The 18,397-nt window shown below is 40.7% G+C and overlaps 1 protein-coding gene across 4 annotated transcripts in view; it reads right to left on the reverse strand.

Moving 5' to 3' along the window:
• The window catches only part of AHI1 (Abelson helper integration site 1), a 144,552-nt gene that overhangs the window by 119,752 nt on the left and 6,403 nt on the right, over window positions 1-18,397 (reverse strand). For all 4 annotated transcript variants that reach the window (XM_069974987.1, XM_069974985.1, XM_069974988.1 and 1 more), the window contains exons 5-11: window positions 18,223-18,359; window positions 15,177-15,372; window positions 13,844-14,036; window positions 12,483-12,578; window positions 11,945-12,127; window positions 9,914-10,054; window positions 4,726-4,858 (exon numbers count right to left, since the gene is read on the reverse strand). In XM_069974987.1, coding sequence (XP_069831088.1) covers window positions 4,726-4,858; window positions 9,914-10,054; window positions 11,945-12,127; window positions 12,483-12,578; window positions 13,844-14,036; window positions 15,177-15,372; window positions 18,223-18,359 — 1,079 coding nt within the window. The remainder of the gene's footprint in view (window positions 1-4,725; window positions 4,859-9,913; window positions 10,055-11,944; window positions 12,128-12,482; window positions 12,579-13,843; window positions 14,037-15,176; window positions 15,373-18,222; window positions 18,360-18,397) is intronic.

Here is an 18,397-nt window from a genome sequence, read left to right on the forward strand (position 1 = left end):
TTTTCCAGTCTTCCTCTGTCCAATGTCTGTGTTCTTTTGCCCATCTTAATCTTTTTCTTTTATTGGCTGGTCTCAGATATGGCTTTTTCTTTGCCACTCTGCCCTGAAGCCCAAAACCCGCAGCTGCCTCTTCACTGTAGATGTTGACACTGGTGTTTTGCGGGTACTATTTAATGAAGATGCCAGTTGGGGACCTGTGAGGCGTCTGTTTCTCAAACTAGACTCTAATGTGCTTATCTTCTTGGTTAGTTGTGCAACGCGGCCTCCCACTTCTTTTTCTACTCTGGTTAGAGCCTATTTGTGCGGTCCTCTGAAGGGAGTAGTACACACCGTTGTAGGAAATCTTCAATTTCTTAGCAATTTCTCGCATGGAATAGCCTTCATTTCTAAGAACAAGAATAGACTGTCGAGTTTCAGATGAAAGTTCTCTTTTTCTGGCCATTTTAAGCGTTTAATTGACCCCACAAATGTGATGCTCCAGAAACTCAATCTGCTCAAAGGAAGGTCAGTTTTGTAGCTTCTGTAACGAGCTAGACTGTTTTCAGATGTGTGAACATGATTGCACAAGGGTTTTCTAATCATCAATTAGCCTTCTGAGCCAATGAGCAAACACATTGTACCATTAGAACACTGGAGTGATAGTTGCTGGAAATGGGCCTCTATACACCTATGTAGATATTGCACCAAAAACTAGACATTTGCAGCTAGAATAGTCATTTACCACATTAGCAATGTATAGAGTGTATTTGTTTAAAGTTAGGACTAGCTTAAAGTTATCTTCATTGAAAAGTACAGTGCTTTTCCTTCAAAAATAAGGACATTTCAATGTGACCCCAAACTTTTGAACGGTAGTGTAGATAAAGCAAGTCTTTACATACAACAGTCAGAAAGCTGTAAGCTGTAAACTACTTCCTATGTAGAAGACCAAAGGGTCCTGTACAGATCACACAGGGTCCCAGAGAAATAAAATGAAACCACCCTCACCTGGTGCCCAAAGAAGCAACTCCTGCTGGCAGAAGTTGCAGAAAACATGCAGTGTCACAGAGATGCGCAACTAGACACACACACAGCAGCACAGGACAAGTAGTATTACATTATACTGTAGAGAGGAGATACTAGACAGCCAATCACTAGACAGTAAAATGGCCACTTTTATTGGACAGTCATCTACATATTCACATTTGCCACCTCTTGACTGACTGTAGCATTGTATGTTGAGTTTGTTTTCAAGTTACAATGGTCCAAAAAGGAACATTGTACGTTGAAAATATTGTATCCTGAGGCCATTGTAAATTGAGGGATTACTGTATAAGCCAGGGGAAAAAAGAAGAAAAACAAGTATATACATTTTTTGGTGGTGCATAAGACAGCACATAGGTGAATGGGGGCTTATCGCTATCCTCACAGTATACACCAGGAGCCTGTCTGAGCAGTGCCAGGGCCAATCACTGGCCACAGAGCCGTCACTGCCGAACCATTCAACATGGTGATGTATGAAAAGCTTCCTTATTATTTTTTATACAAATGCAGCACTATATCCCATTTTCTTATGCCTAATCACCCCTTTAAGTCTGTTCTAAACATGAGTATCATTATATCATTGTCTTCTCTAATATTTAGACAATACACCTCCTCTTCAAGCATGGGTCAACACGGTGCAGGTCCAATAAAGTACCAAAAAATGTAATAAAAATACATACACATTTATTAGAACCGACACGATGCCTTTTGAGACCATTCTGGTCTCCTTATCAAGTGACCAGAACGGTCTCAAAACGCATCGTGTTTGTTCTAAAAAATGTGTATGTATTTTTATTACATTTTTTGTTACTTTTATAGTACTTTATTGGACCTGCGCCATGTTGACCCATACTTGGAGAGGAGGTGTATTGTCTATTGCTTGATCCTGTGAGGATTACATGGGAGTGGCAGTGGTCTGGATTGTGTGCTCAAACAAGAGTTGTGCCTTGCAGTTAGCACAACTCGACTAGGTGAGAATCTCCATAATTTTTAACTTACCTAAGTTATTTGTCAGATTTATGCTATGGAGAGCTGTCTATTGTAATATTAAGGAAATTGTATAATTAGCAATACACTGCCATCTAGTGATCTATAAAAGGAAGCACAAGCAGGCTGGCTTATGCAAAACTAGAGCTCAGGCTAATGTGTGGGGTTAGCAGTAGCACCTGTTTTCTTCTCATGGTGTTTGATATGATATTACCACAGCATATAACTGCAATATAACCACCTCACATCTATCCGAAAGAAAAAACAAATACAACAAACGTGCAACATTTGCACATTTAATATAGAAATCTTAAGGGATAAACCAGGCTATAATGGCTAGATCTCATATCCGAAGAGAAAGAAGATTAATGTATAATGGGATTACCGTCCAGCTTCTAAGGCGCAGATGATATAAATGCAAGTTACAGGAGGGGCCTTGGACAGGTTGCAGTGGGATTTCTTTCTCGTTGGATTTAGTGATAATTTATTGCAATTATTTAACCCCTTAACAACAATGGACATAAATGTATGCGATGGAAGTCTGTGCCTAACAATGCATGGCATACATTTTATGTCATTCACTGCAGGCTATATAAAGCAAGCTCAGGAGCTGAGCTCACTCCTTAGAGGGTGAGGACTGGCTGCTATTAGTAGATAGGTCCTAACCGTTAATGTTAGGCTGCATCTATCGCACTCCTGCCGGTCATTGACCTCTCAAATCTTGACAATTGCTGCACTTAAAGTGACACTGTCACCCCCTATTAGCATTTTGACTGCTCTCCACAGGTGTAAAGGGTAAATGTTACAGTTTTCATTGCTTATTTTATATCACACCTCATGGTGCTTGTTCTGGTAAAAAGTCATTTTTATCACCTGTGGATTGTTATATGTGGGAGGGGCCTAGCGGTCTATGTGCCACATCGCTCCACCCCTAGCACCACTTAGCCCCGCCCCATCATCGCCGCATAGGCCCGCCCCTCAGCGGCAATTGGTGTGGGAGAATCTAGGGGGTGGGGCCTAGGGCTTTAGGCTGGCCTCTCCAATGGCTGCTGAGGGGGCGGGGCCTGTGTGGCGATGACGTCATGGATGGGGGCAGGGCTAAGTGGCAGAGAGAGGTGGCACATAGGCCACGAGATCCCGCCCACATATACCAATCCACAGGTGATAAAAACGACTTTTTACCAGAACAAGCACCATGAGGTGATAAAATAAGTAATAAAAGCTGTAACATTTACCCTTTACACCTGTGGACAGCAGCCAAAATGCAAATAGGGGGTGACAGTGTCACTTTAAGTGTCAGTGACAGGAGCTGAGCTTCTGTCACTGTCCGCCCGATCGTCTTCCCCAACTGCCAAGGTCTCATACTTACCTCCGTGCAGTCTGATCAGCAGTCTGTTCATAGAGTCTGCCTCAGGCAGGCTCTACGAGAAGAGCACCAATAATACTGATCAATGCTATGTAAGGGGATAGTATTGAACAGTGAATGCAATATAGTAATTGCAGGTAATATTTCCTTAGGTCGGACTACAGCGACCTCCTACTTTTCCCCTGTCCTGTGGATAGGGGAAACGTGAATTTTTCCTGGACAATGTCTTTAATGCCAAAATCCACTGTGTCCTTAAAGGTTTAATTACCAAAAAAGCAGGGTTGATAAAAGTGATGTTTGAAAGTATGCTCCATAAGGAGCTTAACTCTATGCAGATATTGATTGCAACTTAAAATGTACCCTCTTGTCAATTTTCTACAATGCTTAGGTGTCTACTATCTATTCTCAGACGTAAGCCCATTTTATTGTACGCCTTTGCAATACCTCTTCAATATCTCTTTTCTAGTTTGTAAAATTTGACACTGTCTGCAGTGTACTATTTTGTACTATTATACAGATGATTTACCCTTTGTTGCAATGTGATTCTGTACTGTTGATCTGGTGACAATAAAAACAAATTGCACATAAAAAGCAGGCTCCTAGGTTATGGTTAATGGTTCCCAATCCAAAGGGTTTCCTCTTTCCAGAAGTATAAAGCAGGATTGTTCTCTTTCTTATTTGCATAAGCAATTGAGCCTCGGGGTAATATAAAATATATCAGCCAGGATTTCAGTATTATTAGTAGAGATGAGCGAATTTACAGAACAAATGCTGATTTGAAGTCCATGCCGCTCCACCCCAGGTGCCTGAAAAAGCTGGATCCAGTACTGAAAAACTTCTCCCAGGACTGCATCCAGCTTTTCCAGGCACCTGGGGGGAGCAGCACAGACTTCTAAGGCAGGTGGCTGATAAGCAGATTGCCGAGCTAACAAAGCGATTTGCTTCATTTGTACTGTACATTTGCCTATCTCTAATTATTAGTTTTAGAGCTGTGTGTATGGGGGGGGGGGGGGACCAGGGACTAGATATCTCATTATGTTCAGCGTGTCCTTTTTCTGGAGAACGTTTTTGTTTTATTACCTAGGGTTATGGATATTATTAACCTGTTTGCCTAAGTTTTTACATTTTTAAGCTAGTCAAAAAGTATTCTTCTTCTGTTGAGGGATCATTCCCCTATGACATTTGATAGTTTGAATATTTTGTAAAAGGATCAAAATTTCAGAGCCCTGGGAATGACATCCTCCACTAATTTAGCAGCCTTCCACAAAATGTATTCAAGACCAGCAAAAAAAAGATGTAGTAAAAAATTAGACAATTTAAACAATGTGATTTCTAGAGGTTAGGGTACTTACAGTATACTGGATAACCATCTCTGTCCGCGCATGCTGCAGCCAATGTTCTACCAACATGAGAAAAACGTAGTGAGAAACATCCCATCTGCCCACCTCGAAGAGATAAAAAATGTCTGTTCGGAATATGACACGCCTATAAAAAAAAACATGAACAAAAATGCACGTTGCCAAATGTGAAAAAGTATAAAAAAGTGACAAATAATAAATGTTCAACATGTTTAAAGTGTCATTGTCATTATAACTTTCAAAATCTAAACCAAAAGTACAGATAAGATATAAAGAAAATTTGCAATTTACACAGATTTTTTTTTAATTATCATGGAAAACACGGCACTTCCTGTTTTCTGACTCTTTTTTTCTCAAAGAGTCTATAAACAGGAAGTCCAGTGTTTCTCAGGTCATCTGAGCGCTCACAGAGAGAAGGCAGTCATGTGATTGATGGTCATATTGAGCAGTGACTCTGTACTGTGTTGTTTAGTCTGTTTTTTTCGACCAGCACGAAAATCTGCCTTCAGGCAGATTGACCTTGATTTCTGGTAAGTTCAGCTTTTTTTTTTACAACAGGATAACAACAGCAAAACTAATAAAAGTATATTGCATACTTGCTTTATATCACATCCACTGTTGATTTAGAATTTGAAAGTTAAAACGACAGGTACACTTTAACCCTTAGACGACCCAGGTAGTTACGCCATGGAAGTCTGTCACCAGACGACCTAGGGCGTAACTATACGTCCTGGTTGTTTCTCCGGCTATGAAGCGTGCTCCGGAGCGGAGCGCGCTTCATAGCAGGTGGGGGCCTCACTGGTAATGACACGCTGCAGCGATTGCGCTGCCGCGTGTCATTAACTCCTTAAACGATGCGATCGCGGCGCGACCGCTGCGTTTAAGTGTAAGTGACAGGGGGAGTCCCCTGTCACTTACAGATGGGGACCTGATCGTTAAAACGGACTGCCGAAGGTCTCTCACCTTCCTCCGTGCGGTCCGATCGGCGATCTGCTGCACTGAGCCTGCACAGGCAGGTTCAATGAGCAGATCACCGATAACACTGATCAATGCTATGCCTATGGCATAGCAATCATCAGTGTAGAAATCAAAGTACTGTATGTAAAAGTCCCCCAAAGGGACTTCAAATGTGTAAAAAAAAAAAAAGTTAAAAACACTAACACACTACCCCAAAACCCCTCCCCCAATAAAAGTCTAAATCACCCCCATTTCCCATTATATAAATAAAACATATAAAAATAGATAAACAAATAAACATAATATACCGTAGCATGCGTAATTTTCCGATCATTAAAATATAACAAGCGTCATTGCGAACGGTAAACAGCGTCCACGAAAAGAGGGAAAAAAGTGTGAGGATTACCGATTTAACCCTTTGAGGACCAGGCCCAAAATGACCCACTGGACAGAGCAAATTTTGAACTTAGTGTTTTCGTTTTTACCTCCTCCCCTTCTAAGAGCTCTAGCACTCTCAGTTTTCTATTTGCAAGACATGTAAGTGCTTGTTTGTTACAGGAATAGTTGTACTTTGTAATGGCGTCTTTCATTTTACCATAACATGTATGATGGAATTCAAAATATATTATTTATGAAGATATAAATTGGTGAAATCGTAAAAAAGAATGCAATATGGTAACGTTTGGGGGGTTCCTGTGTCTACGTAATGCACTATATGGTAACAGCGACATGACACTATTATTCTATAGGTCAGTCCAAACACAACCATATGCAGGTTACACAGATTCTCTAATGTTATATATGTATTTTTTTTATGAAATCCTTTTTTTTGGCAATTAAATATTAATAAAATGGGCCTATGGTGACGCTTATAACGGTTTTATTTTTTCACCTACGGGGCTGTATGGGATGTCATTTTTTCCGCCATGATCTCTAGTTTTTATTAATACCATATTTGTGAAGATCGGACGTTTTGATCACTTTTTATTGATTTTTTTTAATATATAATGTAACATAAAATCAGTAATTTGCGCACTTTTCCCCCTCTTTTCGTGTACGCCGTTTACCGATCACAATGACGCTTGTTATATTTTAATAGATCGGACAATTACGCACGCTACAGTATATTATATGTTTATCTATTTATTTATTTTTATATGTTTTATTTATATAATGGGAAAGGGGGGTGATTTAGACTTTTATTGGGGGAGGGGTTTTGGGGTAGTGTAATAGTGTATTGAACTTTTTTTTTTTTACACTTTTGAAGTCCCTTTGGGGGACTTTTACATACAGTACTTTGATTTATACACTGATCATTGCTATGCCATAGACATAGAATTGATAAGTGTTATCGGCGATCTGCTCATTGAGCCTGCCTGTGCAGGCTCAGTGTAGCAGATCGGCGATCGGACCGCACGGAGGCAGGTAAGAGACCTCCGGCGGTCCGTTTCACTTACACTTACACTTAAACGCCGCGGTCGCGCCGCGATCGCGGCGTTTAAGGGGTTAATGACACGCGGCAGCGCGATCGCTGCAGCGTGTCATTACCGGTGAGGTCCCGGCTGCTGTTTACAGCCGGCCCCCACCTGCTATGAAGCGCGCTCCGCTCCGGAGCACGCTTCATAGCCGGAGAAACACCCAGGATGTAAGGTTACGTCATGGGTCGTCTGGGGACAGACTTCCATGATGTATCCCTACGTCCAGGGTCGTCTAGGGGTTAATGTTACATTATATATAAAAAAAAATTAATAAAAAGTGATCAAAATGTCCGATCTTCAAAAATATGGTATTAATAAAAACTAGAGATCATGGCGGAAAAAAAGACACCCCATACAGCCTCATAGGTGAAAAAATAAAACTGTTATAAGAATCACAATAGGGCTATTTTATTTATAATTAATTGCCAAAAAAAAGGATTTCATTTAAAAAAAATATATAACATTAGAGAATCTGTGTAAACCTGCATATGGTTGTGTTCAGACTGACCTATAGAATAATAGTATCATGTCGCTTTTACCATATAGTGCATTACGTAGACACAGGAAGCCCCCAAACGTTACCATATTGCATTCTTTTTTTACGATTTCACCAATTTATATCTTCATAAATAATAATTTAGGGATTCCGTCATACATGTTATGGTAAAATGAAAGACGCCATTACACAGTAGAACTATTCCTGTAAAAAACAAGCAGTTACATGGGTTAGAAAGGGAGGAGGGAAAAACGAAAACACTAAGATCAAAATTTGCGCGGTCCACTGGGTCATTTTGGGCCTGGTCCTCAAAGGGTTTAAATGGTTCAGAGGCTGAAATAGCTATACAAGCAAAAATGAAGCATGTAAGTGAATATGCATCAGCAAAGAGTCTGTGCTGAAGACATTCTGTATACCATGAAGGTAAATAGAGTAGCATATTCAATTGCTATAGAAAATGTGTAGGAAAAAAAAAAAAGTATGTAGCATAATACTTATTCCTGTACAAACAGCAAAGCCAGATTAGTCTTGTAGATGTAGGTTAGCCTCATTCATGCACATCACAAGTGCTTCAAACTGTATCTGCACCATAAATCTAAGTGCAAATCCGAACAGTGGGAACTTAGCTTAGTACGAAGTTTATATGCAAGATGATTCTAACTAGAGATAAGCGAACCTCTAGCACGCTCAAGTCCATCCGAACCCAAAAGTTCGGCATTTGATTAGCAGTGGCTGCTGAAGTTGGATAAAGCCCTAAGGCTATGTGGAAAACGGATATAGTCATTGGCTGTATCCATGTTTTCTAGACAACCTTAAGAGCTTTATCCAAGTTCAGCAGCCACTGCTAATCAAATGCCGAACGTTCGAGTTCGGATGGACTCGAACCCGAACCTGGTTCGCTCATCTCAAATTCTAACCATTCTAATTATAATGATTCGGTGTAAAAGAATAACTTTGATAGGTTTTTATTATTTTTTTCTCATATATAATAAAAAAATAAATAATAAAAAAAAAAAAAAAGAATCAGCAATCCTGGTAATTTTTTTCTCTTTTTTTTCGTTTACGCCGTTAACCATGCAGGAACAACACTATTATTTTTGAACAATTACAAACAGTACCATATTAAATGTTCATTTATATATATTTTTGTAATCAGAAAGGGGGATTTAAAACTTTTATTGGGGAGGGTTTATTATTTTTAAAAAGATTTTTTCAACACTTTATAATTTCCCCTAGGGAACTATTACAAGCCTGAGGCAGACTCTATGAGTAGATCGCCAATCCAACAGTGAAAGGTACTTTTCCTGTCACTGACTCCGTTAAAGCAGCTATCGCTATATCGCAGTGTTTAATGATGCGTTTACACAGGCAGATTTATCTGACAGATTTTTGAAGCCAAAGCCAGGCACAGACCATAAACAGGGAATGGGTCATAAAGGAAAGACTGAGATTTCTCCTCTTTTCAAATCCATTCCTGGTTTTGGCTTCCAAAATCTGTCAGATAAATCTGCCTGTGTAAACGCACCATAAGAGGTTAATGACAGGCAGCTGCATGATCAGGGCTGTCTGTCATTATCCCCAGCTCCTGGCGCATTAAAACCCCTCATGTCAGGAACGTATATGCATAAAAAACATAACACAAGTAGTAACTGCTTAACCATAATCCTCCCATTCAGTCTCTTGGCTTACCACGAATATGGTCAGGTAGGATGCAAATACACCAAGCATCTCACTGCAGCAAGTGGCACGTGTCGTGTGGTTTTATGTTTTGGAGTGCATTTTATCCACAACAGTTTGAATAAAGAAGGATTTTAAGTAAGTTTGCTATAACTTTGTTCTAGGTTGGAACGCATAAACTGTACATTCGTACTGCACGGGCATTGGCAGTAGGAACGTAGTCTCAGTAGTCCGCAAAATTCAATTTTATCATTATTATTTTCTTCAATGATGTGTCCCTGGCTTTGGCTTCAAAAATCTGTCAGATAAATGTCTCTGTGTAAAAGCACCCTTAGTGTGGAAGAGCATGTGACGACCCACTTCCTCCACTGCTGTTTGGTAGCTGTCTGCCTACTGTGTATAGACAGCTGCCAATCTGCAGGCAGTGGGTGGGAGAGCAATGAAACGCAGCGCTCTCTTTCGCCTGGATATCAGACAGGGCAAAAAAAAAAATAGATAACAAAACAAAAAACACTTAACAGATAAACTTTAATAACCGAAACGTCATCTTGCAGGTAGCAGATTTTACAAATACCTGACCAGGCAGTCGAGTCCACTTAAAAGGTTCCTTTTTAGCATCGGTTAAGTTATTATCCTTCATAGCAATGTCATTCTGCAGGTCAGCCTTTAGGATTTCGCTGTCTTGTTGACCAGCCAAACTGTAATTTGGGTTTACCTTTAATAAAAAAAAAATACAGTGTTATAGTAGTCAAGTGCATTTATGTTTGTTTGTTTGTTTTTTTGTGCTTATGTTGTAAACCACAAATGTGTTCACTTAACCACTGAACAGTTGTATTAAAATTGGAGAAACTTTCCCTAAAAAGTCACTTTTTTAGTATTTTCCCCACACTATTTACTGGGGAGTAAAAACAACTTTTATGTTTATTTTGTGGATTAGTACAAAGAAAGTGACACCAAATATGTATTGCTCTTTTTATAATTTAGAATTTTTTTCAAATTTAAGAAAAAAAAATACATTTTTGTGTCACTGTATTCCAAGAGCCATACATGTTTTATTCTTCTATTAATGTTGCTGTATGAGCTGTAGTTTTTACTACAGATAACTGGGGCTAAAATATATCAAAGGTATTTTTATTTTACAAAATAGTTTTTTTTCTATCCAGCATTCCATTTGTTGCCCCAAAGGCTGAAATGGACTACAGTGATGTGATATCAGATACCGCTGCATGCAGCGTTTATTGACCTGATGCCTGCACATTTGATAGCAAATATGCTGTGATTCAAGCCTTAAGACTATTATATAATGCATTGGTATACCAAGTATACTAGAGCCTTATTACTGACTGTCAGTGTGATAATGACAGGCAATATACTGTAGTAGGCTATGCCTCTGTCTCAGCCTAATACAGATTATAGCCATGGACCAGTTCCTTCACATCCCACATGCTCGCTACTGATTGCCCAGCATTTGAAAAGGTAACTGCCAGGAAGAGACACCCCCCTGTTCCAGTCTGCAGTAGTCTAGTGACGCACAGTAAGCTCCTTTCCTCTGTAACTCTCTTTACATGCTGTAGTCAATAGAGACCATGACATGTAAAGAGTTAACTGCTGGGAACAGACTCCTCTCCATCACCAGAAGTTGCAGCAGGGTCTTGGACGTATATTGCAGCTGGGATTCTAATGCTCTAGCACCGCAGAGTGACACTGCATGGTTTCTATTGACTGAGTCAAGCAAAATGTTAAAAGAGAAGTCAAATTTAAAACATTTGTCAGCCGACAGGGGCAGGGGGGAACACGATAAACAATCCCTACTTACCTCTCCTCATGCCCGGAAAACGCTGTGACACAGACTCCGGGACCCCCACTGGACGTGGTCACAACTCAGAGGAAAATCCCTGACCCGGCTGATTGATAGCCCTATCAGCCAATCAGTGACTGCAATGGTGTCCAGCCTCAGTCATTGACTGGCTAAGCAGGCAGCCCATTAACCAGGTTGTGACATTGCAGCAGAAGGAAATCATGGAGCCTGCCTGGAGTCCCGAAGCGGTGAGACAACACTACAAAGGTACTGGGAGAGGGAAGTAGTGATTGTTTATTATGTTTCTTCCTACCAGCTGAAAAATGTGTTAAATTTCCAGAATTCTCCTTTAATCTACTGGGAAACGACTCCTTTCTGCAGTTGCAGCAGGGTCTGGGCTGTGGGTCATAACCCGGCTCCTGCTGAATGTTTGTGAGGGGTGCAGTGAAAGAGTCCCCCGTGATCAGCCCGTCTTGTTCATTAAAAATTGTAATCGCCTCAGCCATCAGGGCCAAAACTGTTAAAGAGGTTAAGCTATGTTCACACTACGTATATTTGAGGCTGTATGTTTGAGGCTGTATAGCAACCAAAACAAGGAGTGGATTGAAAACACAGAAAGGCTCTGTTCACATAATGTTGTAATTGAGTGGATGGCCGTCATTTAATGGCAAATATGTGCTGTTATTTTAAAACAACGGCTGTTGTATTGAAATAATGGAAGTTATTTACTGTTATATGGCGGCCATCCACTCAATTTCAACAGTGTGTGGACAGATCCTTTCTGTGTTTTCAATCAAGAAGACTTACATGATCAGGTAGCTTCAGGCCTTTTACTGTTACATACAGAGTAGATGGGTAACGGTTTCTGGGATGTTTAAGCCACCATTCGTAGACATGAGTGCTTGAAGCAACCCTAGCTCTAGAAGGAGGGTAATAAAGTTGTAGACGTAATTTTTTATCCACATTGAGCACTTCATTGGCACCGACAATCTAGAAGTGAAAGAAAAGAAAAGGAGCAAAATATATACACTAAAACTGAAGCCAAACAATTGTTCTGCAGTCAGTTATTGAAGATGTATAATAACAAAGGGATTGCCAACTATCTAATGTGTATGGGGGCCTGTCAACTTCCCTCCCCCCAAAATAAAGGGGAGTCAGGCTTGCTGGATTTTAAGTCTGGGCTTTTGAGGGGGATAAAGAACCACCAAATATGTCTGGTTAAAATGTTTTCTCCCCATATAAACAACTGATGGCCTATCGATAGAAATTGCTGTCTTTCTTTACATGCAAAGTATCAATGCTTCATGACGGAAAGTCTGAAGATCTGACAAAAAATGTAAAATACCTTCAGGAAAGCCCATGCAACTTTTTGGAATGCTTTCTCCTTTATTTCAATATCCGAGTTTGTGTTTAAACTATCTTCATGTACCAAGTCCAGGATCTGGAACACAATGAATTCAAATTCAGAAAACTCCAAAAATAAAACGTATAAATGACAAAACAGTTTATACAGTATAGCCTGTTTTAGGGTGGTCAGCACTAGGGTTGTGACTGTCTGTAGTCCCAAGCATGGGGTTATTTGCACTTGAGGGATGCTTGTCCAGTCCAGTGTCCAGTTACTGCAGGGCCCATGTGACCCAGTCTTTGACTAGATGCATTTATTAATACCAGAAGTCGCATAGATGTTTGTCTATGAGACACTAGCTCCAGAACGCCAAGGACAAATGATGGATGTTAGTGAGTGTGCACAGCCCCCTGATGCCTTGAAACATTGTTATACTTGTAGGACTCCTAAAGTTAAATATTTTGGCATATACATTTAGGCTATGTTCACACTACGTATATTTCCGGCCGTAGTGCGAACCGCAAATATACGCCCGTAGTTTTGAGGTTGATGCGTACGCTTGGAAGTATACGATTTCCGGCCGCACAATGCACACTACCTATGAGCCTGAAAAATGAACAAGACCATTGTTTGTGGCCGGAACTGTTCCAACTCACGGCCGTGGATTTCCATGCGGCCCCGTACGTTGTACTTATTTCAGCCAAATTGAACTTGATTTTTAGATCCAAAAGGTTCTGTGTGTTTTATTGGGCTGGGCGAAGATTTTCAAGTAAATGACCTGTTTCGAAACAAGCTAGGAAGCATAACTGTACTACGGGCGTATGTTCGCGGTTCGCCCGCATGTTCGCAATCCGGCCGCATGTCTATTTTTCCCACGCCCGTAGTTTCAGCTGCACATGTCCGGCCGCGTACAAACTACGGCCGGACATATACGTAGTGTGAACGTAGCCTAAAAGGGTACTCCTTTTTTGATCTGGCAGGGGAGGAGGTGGCTGAGGGCAACGACGTCCACTCACCTCCCTGGTTCCAGCGGTGGGTCCTGTATGGCGGCGCTCCGGTCCCCGCTGCCTGGCCACTTCCTGTCTCTGACGTGGGCTTGAGACGTGATGTTTCAAGTCTGCTCAGCCAGTTAGTAAAAATAAACAGCCTATGCTTACCTGCCCTCCCTCCTTCTTCAGTCTCCGGGTCCCTGCTTACGGATGGCCCGCTCAGCCAATGCCTGGTTATGTCGAGACAGCGCATGGATTGGCTGAGCGGGCCATCAGTGAGCAGGCACTAGGAGATCTGCGGTGAATGCACCCTTAAGGGGTTAATATCAAGCTGTATATACATTTATCTATAAAGATAAACATTTTGTCTACCTCAAAGAATACGATAACGTTAGGGCTGTCTTCCCTGACATGCAAAAAGTGTGTGAACTTCTCCATAAATATGATTTGTTCATCCCACTCAGGAACTAATGTTTTCATCCGCTTGAAGTCGTATGGCTGTGTATACTTGGGGAGGACATACTCATTTCTTTCTTGGTCATGAAATGATTGAACCGCATCAGAGCTGAAAATAAAAGCAATACAATTACAGCAAGGTGTGAGCTGGATGAAGTCAGGTTGTTAAAACTCTAAAGGATTTGTAGATCTGTATACTTCATTTTTGAGAGCTCATTTTTGAGAGCTCACCTTACACTCATACCATATGTGCAATATGTATCATTCTCGATAAGGCCGCCATGTGGATAGGCCATTAATGTATTATGCTGCGTTTACACGGAATGATTATTGTTTGAATTTTCGCAATAACAATCGCATTTGAGCAATAATCGTTCCATGTATACACAGCAAACGATCAAGCGACGAGCGAAAAATCGTTCATTTTGATCTTTCAACATGTTCTCAAATCGTCGTTCATCGTTCGCTAAAAGTTCGCAGATCATTTCGTGTAAACAGTCTTTCAAAGATTCACCCTATGTAAAAGATGGGCTTAAGCGATCGTAAAAACGATTGCATTAACGATTTTTCTTATGAATTTTCTCACGATTTTTCTAAAGATTTATTCTCTAAACGCTGATCGTTATAAAAACCAAATTGCTGCTTCAAATCGTTAAACGATCGATTGGGCGAATTATCGCTTCGTGTAAACGCAGCATTACCAGCAGAGTGTGAACATTTGCCACCATCAGCTGTTCAACACAACCCTGCCTCTGGGACAGACACAATGAACAGGGCTGCAGGCAGATCGCTTCTTCTGGTAATTGTGTAGAGGGTTTCTGCTGCTCATATCCCATTGAAGAATATATGAGCTTAGCCGCAGCAATCCACTATGGCCACAACAAAATCAACTGAGTTCAAAAACACAATTACATACTGATGCCACATGAGACAAGAAGCAATTACCTAACATTTGTTATTTTTACTATTTGTAAAAATGTCTAAAGAAATCAAAATATCTTACTGTCCTACAAAAGTCCCTTCACACAAATAATAAATAAATATATATATATATATATATATACACACACACATACACACACACAAATACTGACTAATATAACTATAGAAAAGAATTTAAAAAAGGTCGACAGTGGAAAGCAATCACGCCTTTTTACAAACATGAACCTTGAAAAACCTTATGTAAAAACTGCTTATGTAGAAACAAAGAACAATTGACCAACAAGCAAAACACCATCCAGAAAGTCACCTTGTCTCCTTCTTGACATATTCCCCTGTTTTTTGATCAATGACATGAACCTTCACCAATGGCCGAGATACCAGGAGGTCAATTTTCAGCTTGTCAGAGCGATGAACATAAACTCCTAACACCAGGCTGGGATCATACATGTATCTAGGGATGCTTTTGTCTACACCTTCTTCTCTTGGGTCAAGTTTTTGGATATCTATTAAAATAAGAAATTGTTTCTTGAACAAAAAAAACATAAAAACATGTATGTGGACAAAATGACACAAACTTAAAGCGTAACTATAAAATATTTTGACCTTAGAGTTTTAGTTAGCTTAGGGCATGATAACAATTTTTGCAATATACATTAATAACCTAAAATGAACAGTTTTTTAAATACATAAGGCTGATTATGCCCTTACAGCTTTGTCTGGCTCTGACTTATTTCTGCATTCCTGCTGGACACGCCCCCTCCCTGCAGACCCGTACTTAGGGTGGTATTACACGGAACGATTATCGTTCGAAAAATCGTTAAATCGTTCAGATTTGAACGATAATCATTTCGTGTAATAGCAGGCAACGATTAAACGACCAACGAGAAATCATTGATCGTTTAATAGGATCCGGACCTATTTTTATCGTTTGATCGTTCGCTCATCGTTCGCATATCGTTCGGTGGAAAAAGAATTCACAGCTGAAACGTACGCAATAGCGACCATCGATCATCATCGATCAACGATCATCGTTTCGTGTACTTGGGCGAACGATTTCGGGTCGTTTGCCTTAGCGGTCGTTTAAGATCGTTTATCGTTAGTCGTCGGAAAATTGCTTGGTGTAATAGTACCCTTAGAATACAGACTCTGACAGCAGCATCAAATAACAGCCCTGACATACACATAAACAAACCCTCCTCCCCCCCTCCTAGCAGCACGAACTCCCCCCTCCCCTCACAGAGATCACATAGCAGAGCTGAGGGTGTTGTGTGTGAGGAGCAGCGCAGGGGAGGAGATGGATGGAGGGACAAGTACCCAGTGCTTCAACAAGGAGGGACATCCCAGCCATGACTCCAATGTGCTGCATGAGGGAGAGTGGGTGAGTCACTGAGGGGAGGACTACAAGTCCCAGCACAACACAGCTGTAGTCCTTCCATAGTACATATAACATTCACTATCAGAGGTCTGCAGCAGGTTTCCCACGTCCCTGGCTGACATTATCCTACAGTGTTATGAGAGCAGATGACTGTATCTAATCTCACTGTGTGTGTGATACCATCTGCTGGGGCTCTGTATCTAATCTTACATTGTGATACTGTATGCTGGGGCTCTATCTGATCCTGCTATGTGTGATACATCTGCTAAGGTGCTGGTCAATGGATAGAGGGAGCCAGCCAGGGAGATGAGGGATAGGCCACGCCCACTTTCTCTCAGCCAGGAGAAAAATTCATTAATTCCTCTGAGCCAAACAACTGGGGTACAAGCTATCAACGCAGTTTAGGGCTCTTTTTAAAGGGTAACACATGGGCTTTTTATTTGAGAAATTTCATTTTTTGGCTACTAAAATTATAGTTACGCTTTAAATTATTAAAATGAATGATATCATCGGAAAAAGGTTCAAATTAAATTTTTATGTCAAACATTTTTTAAGAATTTTTCTTTTTTATTAATGTTTCATTTTATGATCTGTATGATAAAATAATCCTAAAATCTAGCAGTTTTCAATCCTAAAACAAAACTGAGACTTCTTGTTCTGTGATAAGGAGGAGGCTGCTGGAAAGGGATTTGTACATAATTACAGCAAAGGGTGACACCAATAGAGAAAGTGTCAGAAAGTTACATACATATGTAAATTACTTCTATTTAAAAATCTTCCAGTACTTATCAGCAGCTGTATGCCTTGCAATGAGTGGTGTATTCTTTCGAGTCTGACACTGTGTCCTGTGCATGACAGGAACTGTCCAGATTAGTAGCAAATCCCTATAGAAAACCTCTACTGCTCTGGACAGTTCCTGTCATGCACAGGACACAGTGTCAGACTCGAAAGAATACACCACTCACTGCAAGGCATACAGCTGCTGCTAAGTGCTAGAAGACTTTAGATTTTTAAACAGAAATCATTTACAAATCTATATAACTTTCTGACACCAGTTGATGTGAAAACATGTTTTTGCTGGAGTACCCCTTTAGGAGTAATAACCTTTAATAGGGAACAAAGAGAAAACAAAAGCCCAAAAATGAAAATGTAATTTCAGAAAGTGTTTCACATATTAGAGACTTGTCGGTGTCGTCTGGGGGCTGAGCCCCCACCAATTACTCGAGAATCACATGCAGAGTGCTGTTTCTCACCACTGTCTTGCTGAAGAGGAGCTCCACAGAGTCTATAATAAGGAACAGCAGCAGCACAGAGGTAAGTACTAGAGATGAGCGAACCTCGAGCATTCTCGAGTCCATCCGAACCCGAACTTTCGGCATTTGATTAGCGGTGGCTGCTGAAGTTGGATAAAGCCCTAAGGCTATGTGGAAAACATGGATATAGTCATTGGCTGCATCCACGTTTTCCAGACAACCTTAGAGCTTAGCCACCGCTAATCAAATGCTGATCGTTCGGGTTCGGATGGACCCGAACCCGGTTCGCTCATCTCTAGTAAGTGCGATACAGTGTGCGCCTTACCAAACTGGACTCAGGTTTGTATCCAATCCAGAAAAAGCAGCAGAAGACAGCACTTGAAATCAAATGGAGTGTTTAGTCACCAGTGAGTGACGTTTCACCTCAACAATAGCAGCCTTTCTTGAGAACGACTGCTATTGTTGAGCCGAAACATTGCGCACCAGTAAATAAACACTCCATTTGACTTCAGGTGCTGTCTTCTGCTGCTTCTTCTCCATAGACTCTATAGTCATAGACAGCAATAACTCCTTTCCTGAAAAAATCATGTCCCTTTCCAGAAAAAGCCACAGCTGGTTGTCGAACAATGTGCAAGTGTGTCTCAATGTGACACAAAATCCTGTAAAACCAAGGCAATCATCCCTGCTATTTCAATAATAGTCAGAACATACTGTACATCACTAACCTGTTTTTGACTTTTTAGATTTCACGCCTTTAACCTTAGGAACATCTTCCTGTACATCGGCATGAGGAGACATTTCGGGCGGAGGCTGGACATGCATTTCTGCTGGTGCAGCTTGCAGCTCCACTAGAGACATTACACTGTGTAAAAACAATAGATGAGTTTTATACTAAGGATA

Source organism: Dendropsophus ebraccatus, chromosome 6, assembly GCF_027789765.1.
Source record: "Dendropsophus ebraccatus isolate aDenEbr1 chromosome 6, aDenEbr1.pat, whole genome shotgun sequence".
Taxonomy (NCBI): Eukaryota; Metazoa; Chordata; class Amphibia; order Anura; family Hylidae; genus Dendropsophus; species Dendropsophus ebraccatus.